This window comes from Dromaius novaehollandiae, chromosome 2 (assembly GCF_036370855.1).
Source record: "Dromaius novaehollandiae isolate bDroNov1 chromosome 2, bDroNov1.hap1, whole genome shotgun sequence".
Lineage (NCBI taxonomy): Eukaryota > Metazoa > Chordata > Aves > Casuariiformes > Dromaiidae > Dromaius > Dromaius novaehollandiae.
The window spans coordinates 138757235-138769949 of record NC_088099.1 but is presented as its reverse complement, the minus strand read 5'-3'; the positions used below and the strand labels follow the sequence as shown (position 1 = coordinate 138769949).

Sequence of the window (12715 nt, the reverse complement as noted above, 5' to 3'; positions counted from 1 at the left end):
GGCATACTGCAACACAATTTTACAAATTAACAACACGTCTTATTGAATGAAAAAGAAACAATGTTATCTCACTGTTACTCCTTTGTGTTAAAAGTATTTAAAAAATTTCTAAGGATCAAATCTTCTGTTGTAAACAAAGAAGGAACAATTTAGGGATCTGTTATTTCAGACAACCATCACAACACTGGTTACTCACTGCAGTTCAGCATTCTCATCAGTCAGTCCTTGAAGCAGGATTTCTTTAGCCAGTTTGAGTACTTCCTGAGAATCACCATCTGCTTGGCTTTCTGGATCACTGATGTTAGGGGGAAAATGTCTCTTAATGACTTCTCTCTCAAACAATTCATAGTAAAAAGAAGAGGATAAGGATGGGGGGGGGGGGGGAGGAACATGCCCTCCTCATAAAAATCTCAACCTTAGCATGACAACATTGCACTTTTTTTTAGTGACATGAGGTCCCCATTGCCAGAAATGTCTTGTCGCTCCAAAGCTTAGAAAAATTAAAATCAGAAAGCTAACTAATACCTGTTAGTTACTTATTTTAAAGTCCTAGCAGAGGCAGTGCTGAGTTCGCAAGGTTAAAATTGAGCAAAAGGTCAAGTGTTACCAAGTGACACTGCAGTAAAAATCGCTTCCACTTTTTCTTCACAACAATTGTCCATTCAAATAACTATCTCCGGCAAAGGCATATAATGGAACCCAAATAAGTTACAGGATATAACAGCAACCTCCTTGTCAAACTGAGCATACACTTCTCTACTCTAAACAATGAAATTAACTTCAAATCACCATCACTGAGGTTTAAGTGGCCATCTTATGGGCCATCTTGAAATGGAAATGAAGGACAGACTTCTCTATCGAACATAGCTCCTAAGAGAACACCCTTCCTAGATACTAACTCACTCCTCTGTGTGAGGTTACCATACAGAATGTGACATGCTGATCAGGTTAAGCAATTTCACTTTGCACTCCAGTTAATTAGCTTAAACTTCTGAAAAGCTAGATTAGTTTTTAAGATTCTGGGCTGTCCACTGGTAAACTGAAACTGAAGAACACTACTTGTTGTGCAACAGCTTCCGGGAAGGCAGTAAACTCCACTGAAGGAATGACAGTGAAAGCATCTCCGTCTGCAAACTTGGTGGAGGACATCTGTCCTTAGAAAACTACACAGTTACAATGTCTGTCCTAGTGGGTAGTAATTTGCTGCATCTCAGCTGTCTTCAGACCTGTTCTTATACCCTTACTATATTAAGTATCCTTCTATGGCTACAGTAGCGTAACTACAAACTATTTCTGTTTAACAAGTGATTGGCAGGTATGTGCGCTCAAAGACAGATGGAGAAGAACTAATCTAGATACAATGTATTTCAAACCTTCTGTTCTTGAAGAGTAAAAATTAGATTGTAAAAAATAGAACTATTAGATTGAAGGGAACCATATTATGCCAAAGTACCTTAATACACCTTTTACTTACAAGCAAATTTCTCTAGTGTATGATTCTTATCACAGTTATAAATTCTGGCACCAAGAAAAAAAGTGGGAACATAGAACTAAGACTTCTTATGCCATCATGCTGTGGTGACGCAACATTCTAGTTCTGAACTAAAGTTCAGACCCAAATTCTGCCCCTTAGTGGAAATGATACAATTGCAACTAAAGGCCAGAGCTACAGAGGCAACCCACAGGAGCTCTTCACTCCGAGAACTGGAAAATCCCACATTGAAGGACATTAAGTTGGAAGAGAATGTTACAAACACTTATACTCTGCCTGTGAGAAAACATTGAGAGACAACATCTGCATTGAATACACACCTGTAGTTATCATAAATCCACATCAGAATGTCATACATGCGCTGTCGACATATCATGGAAGGGTGAGAGATGAACCCTGTTACTCCAGGAAGAAGTTCTTTAAGTTCTAATGGTTTTAGCTTAGATAACATCTTGTACACTATATCCAAACAAACCCTTTGCCTTTCATCATCCCTAAAAAGAGAAAAAAAGAACAGCTACACTGGTTTCCTCTTTATTGCTACACAGAGAAACAAAAGAACAGTTGAGGTTTTAGTGATAATTCTTTTTGCCTAAAAGGTTTTAGGTAAATATTTTTGAGTCTAATCTAAAAGCAAGACCATAAGTAAAAAAAATACATATTAAAGATGAAATTCACATGCCAAGGAATGGGAGCTGGCATTTCAGCTTAAAGCTATTCAGTGTTTTTCATTTGTTTTTTTACAGTGAGCTGTCTTATGCTTAACTCCCAGATTCACATCTGCTCAAATTAGGAGAGTCATGAACAGAAAAGGGAACACATCTTGTAAATGCATGTGGACTGTACACTTTTTGTGGCCACCACAAGAGATGAAGTTTAGACTATGTAACCACATTTGTAATCACATGACCACTCACCTGTGATTCATGATTTGGATGAAGTCTTTACTCTTTAACTGCAAGTGGAGATCAGTTATTTCCTCTGCCCGGCACATTATTACTTCCAGGCAGTATGTCTTCATCACACCATGAAGTTTGGGTATCAGAAAGAACACTGCATTCATAAACCTTAACATGACCAGAAACCCACAAACAAAAGCAAGTTATTTTCTATTCATATTCTAGATTTACAGTGAACATACCATGTAAGTCACGATGTACCTGTCAGCAAGAGGAGGAAAACTCTTAACGACTTTACTCAAGCACTGAATGAACTTATCTTGTTGCGTGTTCTGATGATGTTTTAATTGTTTTATGACACAATCATAAGCTGGATCTTCAAGTATCTAAAAATGAGAAAGACAGTAAAGACAAGTGTAGCCATGAAATTCATAACCTAAGTGATGTATAGCTCTGCTGCTGCATTGTTTCTAGTGTATTTTACTAGTGGCATTGACCTGCCTCATCTTGACATCTACAGTACTTCACAGCAGCTGTACAGCTACGCCTGGCTGAAACACGATTGCCTAATTTTTAGCATTTGTAAGCTTCCATTGATTAGGCTGGATGAATGCCTTAATTCTGAAATAAAAGTTGTGTGGTATCTTTACATAAATGGTGAGCAGTTGCCATTTGGTATGGTAGATTTCCCGTTAAAGAATGTAATAAAAGAAAAAAAGATATTTTTAGTGAAATGGTGAAAAAAATTAACAACCATAGCCATTTGCATTTAATGTCAAAGAAATAACCTTAAAATAGGATAAAATATTTGCACCATCTTTGCTCACTTATTCAAAATTATGGCTTTTAATGAGAAAAAGAACTCTGAAAACTGAAAGAGAAGACTGCAGGAATTCAGTTTATGAAATATGCTCCATAAACTGAGAAAGAACAAACAGAAGGCAATAAAGCAGAGAGGGAAGATAAGAATATAAAATACCCTACAAGTCAGACTCACAATGCACCTAGCCAATAATCTGGTATTTTGCCTCCAGAAGAGGCTGGAGGAGATGATATTTAAGGGGAGCACATAAACCTGACCAGACTCTGTGCTTTGTTTCTCTCATACACCCAACATCCACAGTCATGAAATTAGGGTTGTTAGAGTGTACTTCATTGCCTAGTCTTTTTATCATGCAATCGTGGATTTTTTTTGTGCACAAATTTGCCTAATTTCTCTTTGAACCTGGTGAAGCTACTTACTTCCAGAACCTCCTGTGGCAACAAATTCCAGAAGCTCACTAACTGCTGTGTAAAGAACTTCCTAGTTTCTGTCTTAAACTGATTTCTGTGAATTTCAGTGTCTGTCTCCTACTTCTACCACTGTGGGATTTGGTGAACAACAGTTTTGCATTCACCTTATCCACTACCTAGAAAATAACTGGATTCATTATTCACATATGTGCCACAACAAGGGTTCAAAATTACACATAACAGCTTCAAGTCTACACTTGCTTCTTGAGGTAATAGTTTATTCTTTAACTTGATCTGTTGAACACAGACTTTTGAGTTTTAGGTATTTTCATTTTTGGAGCAGAACTGAGTAGTCATATAAAAGATGCACATAAAATCAGGACAGGAATGGTCAAACATGCAATACAGTGCACTTACATTTTCTCTCTCAGCAATGTATCGAAGAGCGAGTCCCAACACTTCTGCTGCAGCTGCATAAACTTCTTTATACTTTAATAAGCCCATGTTACTGGTCAAAGCCTGAAAATACCTAGCACAAAAAGTAGACCTATGGTAAGCAACTACTCCAGCTCCAACTTTAAACTGGAAAGAAAAAAAAAAAAATCACTTGAGTTTACTAGGGGAACAGTGACTGCCTTTGAAAGAGCTGAATGCAGTGCAATGTAGATTTCCACCTGCAGTGTCTCAAATCACTGCTTTGGCAATTCCTGACTCTGTTAATTCCCGTTAAAGTGCAACCCTGGGGCACATTGCAAAAATGCCTACATCCTTTCAGATATTTTCCAAAATAAACAGGTTCTGCAGTTTGCAGCTAGAAAAGCATTACACAGGACAGAGATTAGCAAAGGGGCAGTGAGACAACAGTATCAAGTGAACAATCCAACTCCCATACTTCATGCTGACAAATTAGAATTGCTCCTTTTGTCTTAAACTTACAGCAAAAGTCACCCTCCAAAAAGCTGCATTTCTCACCTGACACGATCTATTTCACACTTTGGGTCAAAGGGAGGTAAATCGTTAGCAAGAACAATGCCTAGAAGCTGAATTCCCACAGAGTTATCCTTTGTATTGGGATCGCCACCAGAAAACTTTTCAAATATCAAGCTGTTGCAAAAACATAGAAAAGTGACAATATACATGACAAACACAAAATACACAAACCATAAATCTATGTATCTTTATACACATATACATACCCCACCAAAAATAGTAAAAAGTATATATTCATAAGGAAGTAAACTAATTGGCTTCATAAAGAAGTCTTTGTAAAAGAAAACAAATAAAAAATTTTAAGCCCACAAAAATTCTCTGCAACAAGTTCATAAGACAGCAATTCACAAAAGTCTTACTAAGTATGCAATAACAGGTTATATTCAGTGGCCAAAAACAACAGTTCACACAAAAAAAACCTCTTTGCAGAGATTACTCCTACTTCTGTTGTTCTTGTCTTAATCCTCTATACATTTTCTTTCCCTTCCTTCTCGCTGTTCTACAAAATAAAATTTGCAAATTCCTCACCTTTGGGGAGTTCTGTTTTGAAGTTTTATGGTCTACTCTAGGGACAAAAAGTTTCATATTGCAGCCGAATTTACCTTTTCATCTCCCAAATCCTTTGGTAATGTTCACCTACATTTTTAAATATTGATAAAAGGAGGCAATTGCCTAAATGACTACCTGTAAGGTATGGAGAGACAGTTCTTCCAGCATTCTACAACTGTTTTTATGATTTCCAGATTGTGTCTAAACACAGCTCTTTTTTGGTGAAAGGCATTCTTCATCAAGAATTCAAGCAATCTGTTAGCTAGAATCTCATCTTTAATATTTCCCTACAATAAATGGGAGTTAAAAAAAAAAAATCAACATAATGCCTCCAAAACAAACTCACATATTCTGTTTTATGAAAGCAAGCAAGTAAATATACTATGTTTAGAAGTTAATACCTAAAAGAAACAGCCGACTGATGTAGAAAACAATTACACATACACTAAAACAAGCTCATCCCTTACTAAATAGTTGCTAGTATAAAAAAGAATTTCACACTTCCTTACTTTGGGTGTGGCTACACTTGTCCAGGAGAGGAGAGTAACTACTATTTCTACTACCATGTAATGAATTCCTTCACCTCCATTATTCCCAGAAACAACAAGCTGCAGCAATGGACCAAGCCACTGCTTTGCATAAGGTCGGAAAACCTATGGAAAATAGAGAATCAGCAGTCAACTACAAATTATCCTAATATTCAATAACCTGCTTTCAATAATTTTTAACTCAACCTCTATCACCTTGCTTAACCCAGTCCAAAGCAGTTACTACAGAAATTTTAAAGTAACTTTAAAATAAAGAGGTCTCCATAACTGTATTCCTCACTTCTGCTTAGTGAGATAATTCACTTAATGTAAACACTTGCTGGAAGAGTTCTAAGGCCCACATAATAGAGCTTTATAAGAGCTTTTCATGCATCAAACTGGTCCCTGTAGGACTTGAAAGAGAACGTCATTTATCTACCCTTTCAGATTTCCATTTCAAAAGAGTTTTACTGAGAACGTAGCATTAAGCTGGTGTTAAAGCTTCCTGAATTTATTCTGAAATGCAGCTTTTCTATATTTTAGATATGGAATACTGCAAACAAAAATATTATACTTCAAAACCTCTGGCTGAAATAGGACAAGAATGTTTTACCCAAGAATAAGAGTTAGAAAATATTTCTTCACAGCCGAAGATACCCACACTATCTTATATCTGCAACCAGAACACCATTTAGCTCTAAGAGTTTCCATAAGAGTCATTCGTGACCATTAAAAGACCCCCTGTATTTGCTACTGCAAAGATAGCATATATAATCAGCCCTACCACTTGCCCAGTAGCAAGAAATCAGTTACCTACAGTTTACATAAGACATACATTGTGGACACAGTCTACTTGGAGAAGTAGAGTTTGGGAGGAAAAGTATTTCCATTACATTCAAAATACACTCTCTTTTATCAAGACAATGTAGCGAAGTTGAACCCCCAAAAGTTTCAGCTTTACCACAGAAGAGCTACACAGTTGAAGTTATAATACAACCTATTATTTTAATTGAAAGAACATGACAAAAATTACTCACAGCCTCAGTATTAACAATAAGTTTTGCTATGAAGAGGCGAATATTCAGTGGTACTGATGGGTTTCCTAATTTGCCATGCAGAAATTTCATCCAAAGAGGAAGGTCTACTGGAACTGTTCCCTGAAATCAAAAAGAGAAAAGCAAAAATCAACTCATTTCTTGAATCAAAGAGGCTTACCACCCAGGTTTTATTATAGTAGCCATGAAAACTACAGAACAAAGAGATTCCACTGTGACTCCCTTTCTTGGTGCAATTAATGAACAATACCAATCTTTTGGTTAATACTGACCTCCTCCACTTTGGGTGTGATCTGGTTTCTCTGCATATGTTTAATCAGAGTGGTCATAGAAGCCATACATTCATGCTTATTGAGTTCATCCATTTCCAGTTCTGTCTCATCATCTAAAGCCATGTATTCTGTGGGCTCCTGAAAAAAAAGTTACTGTGATTAACTAAATACACACTGTATTTTCTTTTACATCATAATGCCACGTGTCATTCTGATTTTATCTCTGTTTACAGATTTGATTGCTCAGAGTTTGCAACAGGGAATCAGATCTGTTGTTCAAACAGACATCTCCCAAATATATACACCAGTTGTGCATAGCTTTTACTTTCTGTGCCAACAGATATCAACTGCATGTTGTTCTCACTTCGTCACCCCCATCCTAGCAGGTAGCAACTACTGGAAGGAGAAAGAGCTAGCTGAAGCTCATGGAAAAGATTTCATTTGTCAGCTGAAATAATGTTCCGACACTTTCCGTAGTGCAATTTACTTATGATGCAACCCCCAACTTCCAGTTTTAGTCAGGATTTCACACAAGGTCTGATTTTTATGGACATGTTGTTTCCCCCTGATTAGCAACCACAGCTGCTATCTCTTTTCACACACAAAGTAAGGCAAAAAAGAAAATAACTGTTTACAGTTAGAAAGGACACTATTACACAAAGCAACAGAAAATACATTTCTGGCTAACTTCACTGCAGTGAAATACCTCCTTGCTGCAAAACATGGAAACAGTTAATCTTATCCAATGTTTCTACAGATATTTTGACAGATTTCATCTTCAGTATCCATGATACTTTTTTCAAGCTTTCTTTATTTTATTGCAAGTATCTACTCTTTCAGTATTACTTTTGATGTGACCTCTCTTGACTGAAGGAACACAACTTCAAGTCTTCGAAGATTTTAAATGCCGTTCTTTGTACAGCAGCAATTAAAGATAAGGTGCCGTGATAGAAATAAAAAATAATCATCTGTTTGATAATTTATTCCATGCGTTTGATATAACCAGCTTGCTGAAGATCCTTAAAAGACCAAAAGAAGAGGGAAATGAGGAAACTTTGCTTAACAGCAAAACACAACCATCATGGGAGACTCCTGAGCACACACAAAGCACACCTTTTTTTACAACTCTGGTTGGACTTGAAGATTAAAGTCACATCTCATCTTAAGAATGCTTGCAATATCAAAACTGCACTCACATCACTCAGTTTTAGAAACCCATGGCAGGACATCGTTTTTCTTCAGCTTGCTGTGTAAGCAGCGGAGAGAGGGAGGAGGACAGCTGACTGAAAGAACACAGCTTAAGTCCTCTCGCTCACCCCCCAGAGGAACCCATTCTCCATCAAGTACAATCAATATGAGAGACAAGCCATTTAACTTAGGCACCTTTAAAGTTTGGCAGAGTGAATATTTCAGTAGGTGACTGACTCTTCTTTGTCATTTGATACATCTATTAGAAACAGTTGAAGATCAAATCCAGTAAGACTAACAACAACAATTTTTGCTTTTTAATTTATTTTTTATCTCTAAGTATGGAAAAATATTTGAAGGTCGATATTGACAGATCAAACAAAAGTTCTTTCTCTTAAATTTCAGAATTCCCACTATAATGAACACATTGATTTAGAAAGCAGCTGTACTCCACTTTATTGTCAAGGAAGCTTTCATATTTCTCAGCATGATACACCTTTGAAATTTCTATTTCTCAACCCCAGTAAACATATGCAATTGCTAGAAAACATAAAAATCTTCTTCCTCACAGCTTGTAATTCACTAAGTTACCTTTCTCCTCAAATGAGGACTGCTAGCTGTAACATCTTGGGAGCTATAAGAAAAACCTTGGACTCCAGTAGAAAAGTCAAACTGGCTCATTTCCTCACTCAAACTGCTATCCATCATGTATGATGCAGAAGGTAAATACTTGGGCTCATCTAAATAGAAAAAAAGAACAGATCATTGATCAAGGTCATTACAAAGAAGCAGATCTTTATTGACCACTGAGACTTGGGGTGTGTGGGAATGGGTTGTTAGACAAAGTACAGTCAGTGCTTTTATTTGTTCCTGGTACTGTAGAAGTTGATCAGCAGCGTATCGATAAACACTGTAGGAAAGGCAAGAAGGAAATTTTTTTCCATAGTCATAAATGAGTATCATACCCTGATTCCCATTTCCTGTATCCCTGGCTTCCTTCCTAATAGCAATATACCTCTTCTTCCTTTCCAGAGGCACCTAAAAAAGAGCAAGAAATAATGTTCGAAAATTAATTTTTTTATTTAGTGTGACATTTCAAAATTGCCAAAAATGGCCAAAACCATTTAACATGAATGGAAGCTCCATGCTGTAAGTGATGATTATTACTCTTATAAAATATAACAGCTGAATGACTTACTCCTACAGCCATTCATCACCAGAGTAAGTGTGCTTACTTGGTTGTTGTGTGTACTGCAGTTGTGTTTCCAATTTCAAGTCTGGATTTCCCTCAAAAAAAAAAAAAGTATTCTAAAACATTAGAGGAATACTCCATTTTTCAATTCACTATAGAATTCTCTTTCTCTGCACATGAGAAATGACCAATATATCGTGAGTACACTGTTAAAGTTGTACTCATTTTTAACTTAGAAGCACTAAAACCCAGAACTTCCACTCACCTCAACTTCTACAGGAAATGAATACTGATGCTTCAAGTCTATCAAGTTTTCAAAAATCAGCAAGTTCTGCAAACCAAAGCACACTGTGATTGAAAAGTGATTGAGAGTGGACGGAAAACATGGTAAACGTTTCCTTCACCCATTCCCAAACATGGTACAGCCTTCATCAGCAATTCAAATGCCATAAAGGATCCAAGAAAGTCAGCTACTATTCCTCCAATTGACTGTCTGGGTAGTTCATTATGTAACTGCATCCCATTCAGGTTTGATTCTTGGATTTACTGTAATCAAGTAAAATCAGTCTCATGCTCTGGAAGCCTTCTAATAGCAAGAATATCTTCTCACCTTTTCTGTTTTCTCTGTAAAGAGAAAGCCTTGATAAAATTTACTCTCAGTGAAGACACAACTGATAACAGCAATGGCACAATTATATGCTGCGCAGTGATACTGTCTCCTCTTTTCCAGTAGCTGACTCTCCCCTGCCATATTTTCTGTAAATGCATCATAGCATGATCTTAAAATAAAAACAGGCAAGAAAACATTGTCAGAAATTGTTTTCAAGAAGCACAGGAAAGGCCCCAACCAGACACCAGTGAATCAACAAAAATTTCAAGAGAACTTTATTATTATAGCAGTACCAGCATTAAATGACCTCAGACATTTATTCAAGTTTTCAGCAGGAATATCGCACTGAAATTGCAATAATTCAGCAATGACAAAGCCAGCTTCAGCTGGTATTTACACAGCCATCCTCAATGCCAGGTATACAATAAGTCATTTTCAGATAAGATGGAGATACATTTTAACCCATCTCTCACAGTCCTTTCCGAAAAACTTAGCAGTGGACAGACATGCTAACCTATGTTTTTGATTAGCTAAAGCATACCAGTTTAGATGCAATTTCTATAAGTCTTTTGCCCATAGCCACTTATAGCTCTTCTGCAAATCATACCTAAGAAATTCTTTAAAAGCCTTATTAGGACATACTATTGTAAAATAAAACTGAACACCAATTCAGGCAATCTTTTATGCTTTTCAGAATATTCAACAAATGAAATAATATTCATTAGCATATATAGTCAGTATTTATCTTCTGTCCCCCACGACAGTGGTAATTAATCCAAATCATACCTGCTGGGCTTGCTGTTATATTACAAAATATAAATGAAAATCCATCCCATCTTCCCAAAGAGTGTGTAAATACATACATCTTACAACACAGACCATAATCTACATAAACAAGCAAGTATACTGAAGCTGAACTATTGAAGACACAGTTTAAAGGCAAAGAACCATACTAAAATCAAAAAGAAAAAGCATGAGCTTAACAAAAGTAAAACAATCATCAAAAAGAGGAGGGAGAAGTTATCCTGATAAAGTACTGTAGTCTACATTCAAGATCATTCTATCATGGCAAATTCAATATTCTGTGTTGCAACTTAAATCAGAAGTTATATCACATATTAAGTTTATCCTTGAGCAAAGGAAACTTCTGCTTTGAATAGCATACTTAAAGAGTATCTGTGCACAACTTAATGAGGAATTATACAGAAATTAAAGAAATAAAGTCTTACTTTATTAGTGTCTTGGTAAGTTCATTTCCTTCTACGCTTATGGAGCCAAAATAAGCTTGGTTAATTTTAGAATTCTTGGAGTAAACATCCTCTTTGGAGAGACGTACATACATCACTTCTAGCACCTTGTAATATCCCATTTTCTTGGTGACTTGTGTATCAAAAGTAGATTCATTGGACTGGAAACAAATAAGCAAAACCTCAGATCTTGCCCTTGCTACATAGCTCCACAGTTACTCTAGTTTCTACTAAGCAGACTTCAGCTTTCTTTCATCTTCTAAAACAGAGAAAAGAATTGACGATAACAAAAGACTGACAGATTCTGAGCTTCTGTATAATATGTTTATTAAAACTATGTTGACCTCCTTATAGCTTTCTAACTATAACTGGTGTAACTCATTAGAGTGCTACTAGAGTAAAACAAGCAGGATGCTGAATAATGGCTCAAATTCAGACATTTGTAAGCAAAACACACAGTTGTAGGAGAAATACAAGGAGAGAAACGTGCTTGGTGATAAAAGGAATCTGTCAGTTTGAACTGGCTCTTGTGAAATAACAGTAATTTGGGCAACCTGCCTAACACATAACGTTCCTTAGCACAACAGTAGCTGGAAAACACAGAACATCCCTCCCCATGAAAACCAGGATGGATTTTTTTTTTTTAAGCAACATACATATTAATAAACAAAGATTAAAAAACAAGCACAGTTGATAAACAGCCCAAAAAAACCATTGTGCCACTACTACTACCACCATTTTATAAAACACGCCAATCAGTACACCAGGCATTATTCACAAGTTTTTTTTAAACACCTCACTTCAGTGCCAACATATACAGCAATACAAACATGGTGAGGGCGCGACTGTACAAAAGTGTCTCTTTTTCTTTTCCTTTTTTTTTTTCATTGCTATTATGAACTCTGGATCATTTCAGTGTCTTGTTTGTGTTGCTACCCATAAACAGCTCTATTAGGGAGATACAAGGAGTGTACTCTCTGAGTACACTGAGGGAGCAGAGAACCATAGCCGGAGCAGAGACCTTCACTGACAAAGAAATCATAGCAGGTAACTATACCCTAAGTTGGAGGTCAGGCTGTAAACGGAGAAAGGGAGGTCTCTGCTCCTAATCGCTTGCTGAAGGATCTTTACAATGATTAGAAAATCTGATTCTTTCTCTGCAGGTAAGGAACCTAGTTTAAAAGCCTTCATTACAGAGGCCAAATACTTCTTGCTTACAATGTAATAGTAGGCTACAGTTTTATACATGTTTTATATTTTAAAGTTAGAATGGGCTTTTGCCTTTGGATATATATAGATAACATTCCAACTTCAATCTTTTATACAAAGTAGATATGATAACATGCATTAACTTTAAAGCAATAGTATGTTGGGGAGTAAAGAAAAGCATCCCACTCATAAGAGGAATCAAACTATGTAATCAGCACAGACTTCTGCTCTGAGATAATAGAAATATGTAAA

General features: G+C 36.4%; 1 protein-coding gene across 4 annotated transcripts in view; it reads right to left on the bottom strand.

Moving 5' to 3' along the window:
* Nucleotides 1-12715, bottom strand: part of PRKDC (protein kinase, DNA-activated, catalytic subunit) — an 87952-nt gene that overhangs the window by 37026 nt on the left and 38211 nt on the right. For 3 of the 4 annotated variants that reach the window (XM_026102970.2, XM_026102972.2, XM_026102973.2), the window contains 15 exons: nucleotides 11237-11415; nucleotides 10008-10176; nucleotides 9663-9728; nucleotides 9171-9243; nucleotides 8797-8945; nucleotides 7018-7155; nucleotides 6728-6847; nucleotides 5673-5816; nucleotides 5299-5450; nucleotides 4597-4728; nucleotides 4042-4153; nucleotides 2653-2777; nucleotides 2410-2559; nucleotides 1813-1986; nucleotides 197-295 (listed from right to left, as the gene is read on the bottom strand). In XM_026102970.2, the coding sequence (XP_025958755.2) occupies nucleotides 197-295; nucleotides 1813-1986; nucleotides 2410-2559; nucleotides 2653-2777; nucleotides 4042-4153; nucleotides 4597-4728; nucleotides 5299-5450; nucleotides 5673-5816; nucleotides 6728-6847; nucleotides 7018-7155; nucleotides 8797-8945; nucleotides 9171-9243; nucleotides 9663-9728; nucleotides 10008-10176; nucleotides 11237-11415 (1982 nt within the window). The remainder of the gene's footprint in view (nucleotides 1-196; nucleotides 296-1812; nucleotides 1987-2409; nucleotides 2560-2652; nucleotides 2778-4041; nucleotides 4154-4596; nucleotides 4729-5298; nucleotides 5451-5672; nucleotides 5817-6727; nucleotides 6848-7017; nucleotides 7156-8796; nucleotides 8946-9170; nucleotides 9244-9662; nucleotides 9729-10007; nucleotides 10177-11236; nucleotides 11416-12715) is intronic. The other variant, XM_026102971.2, reaches the window with a different exon arrangement.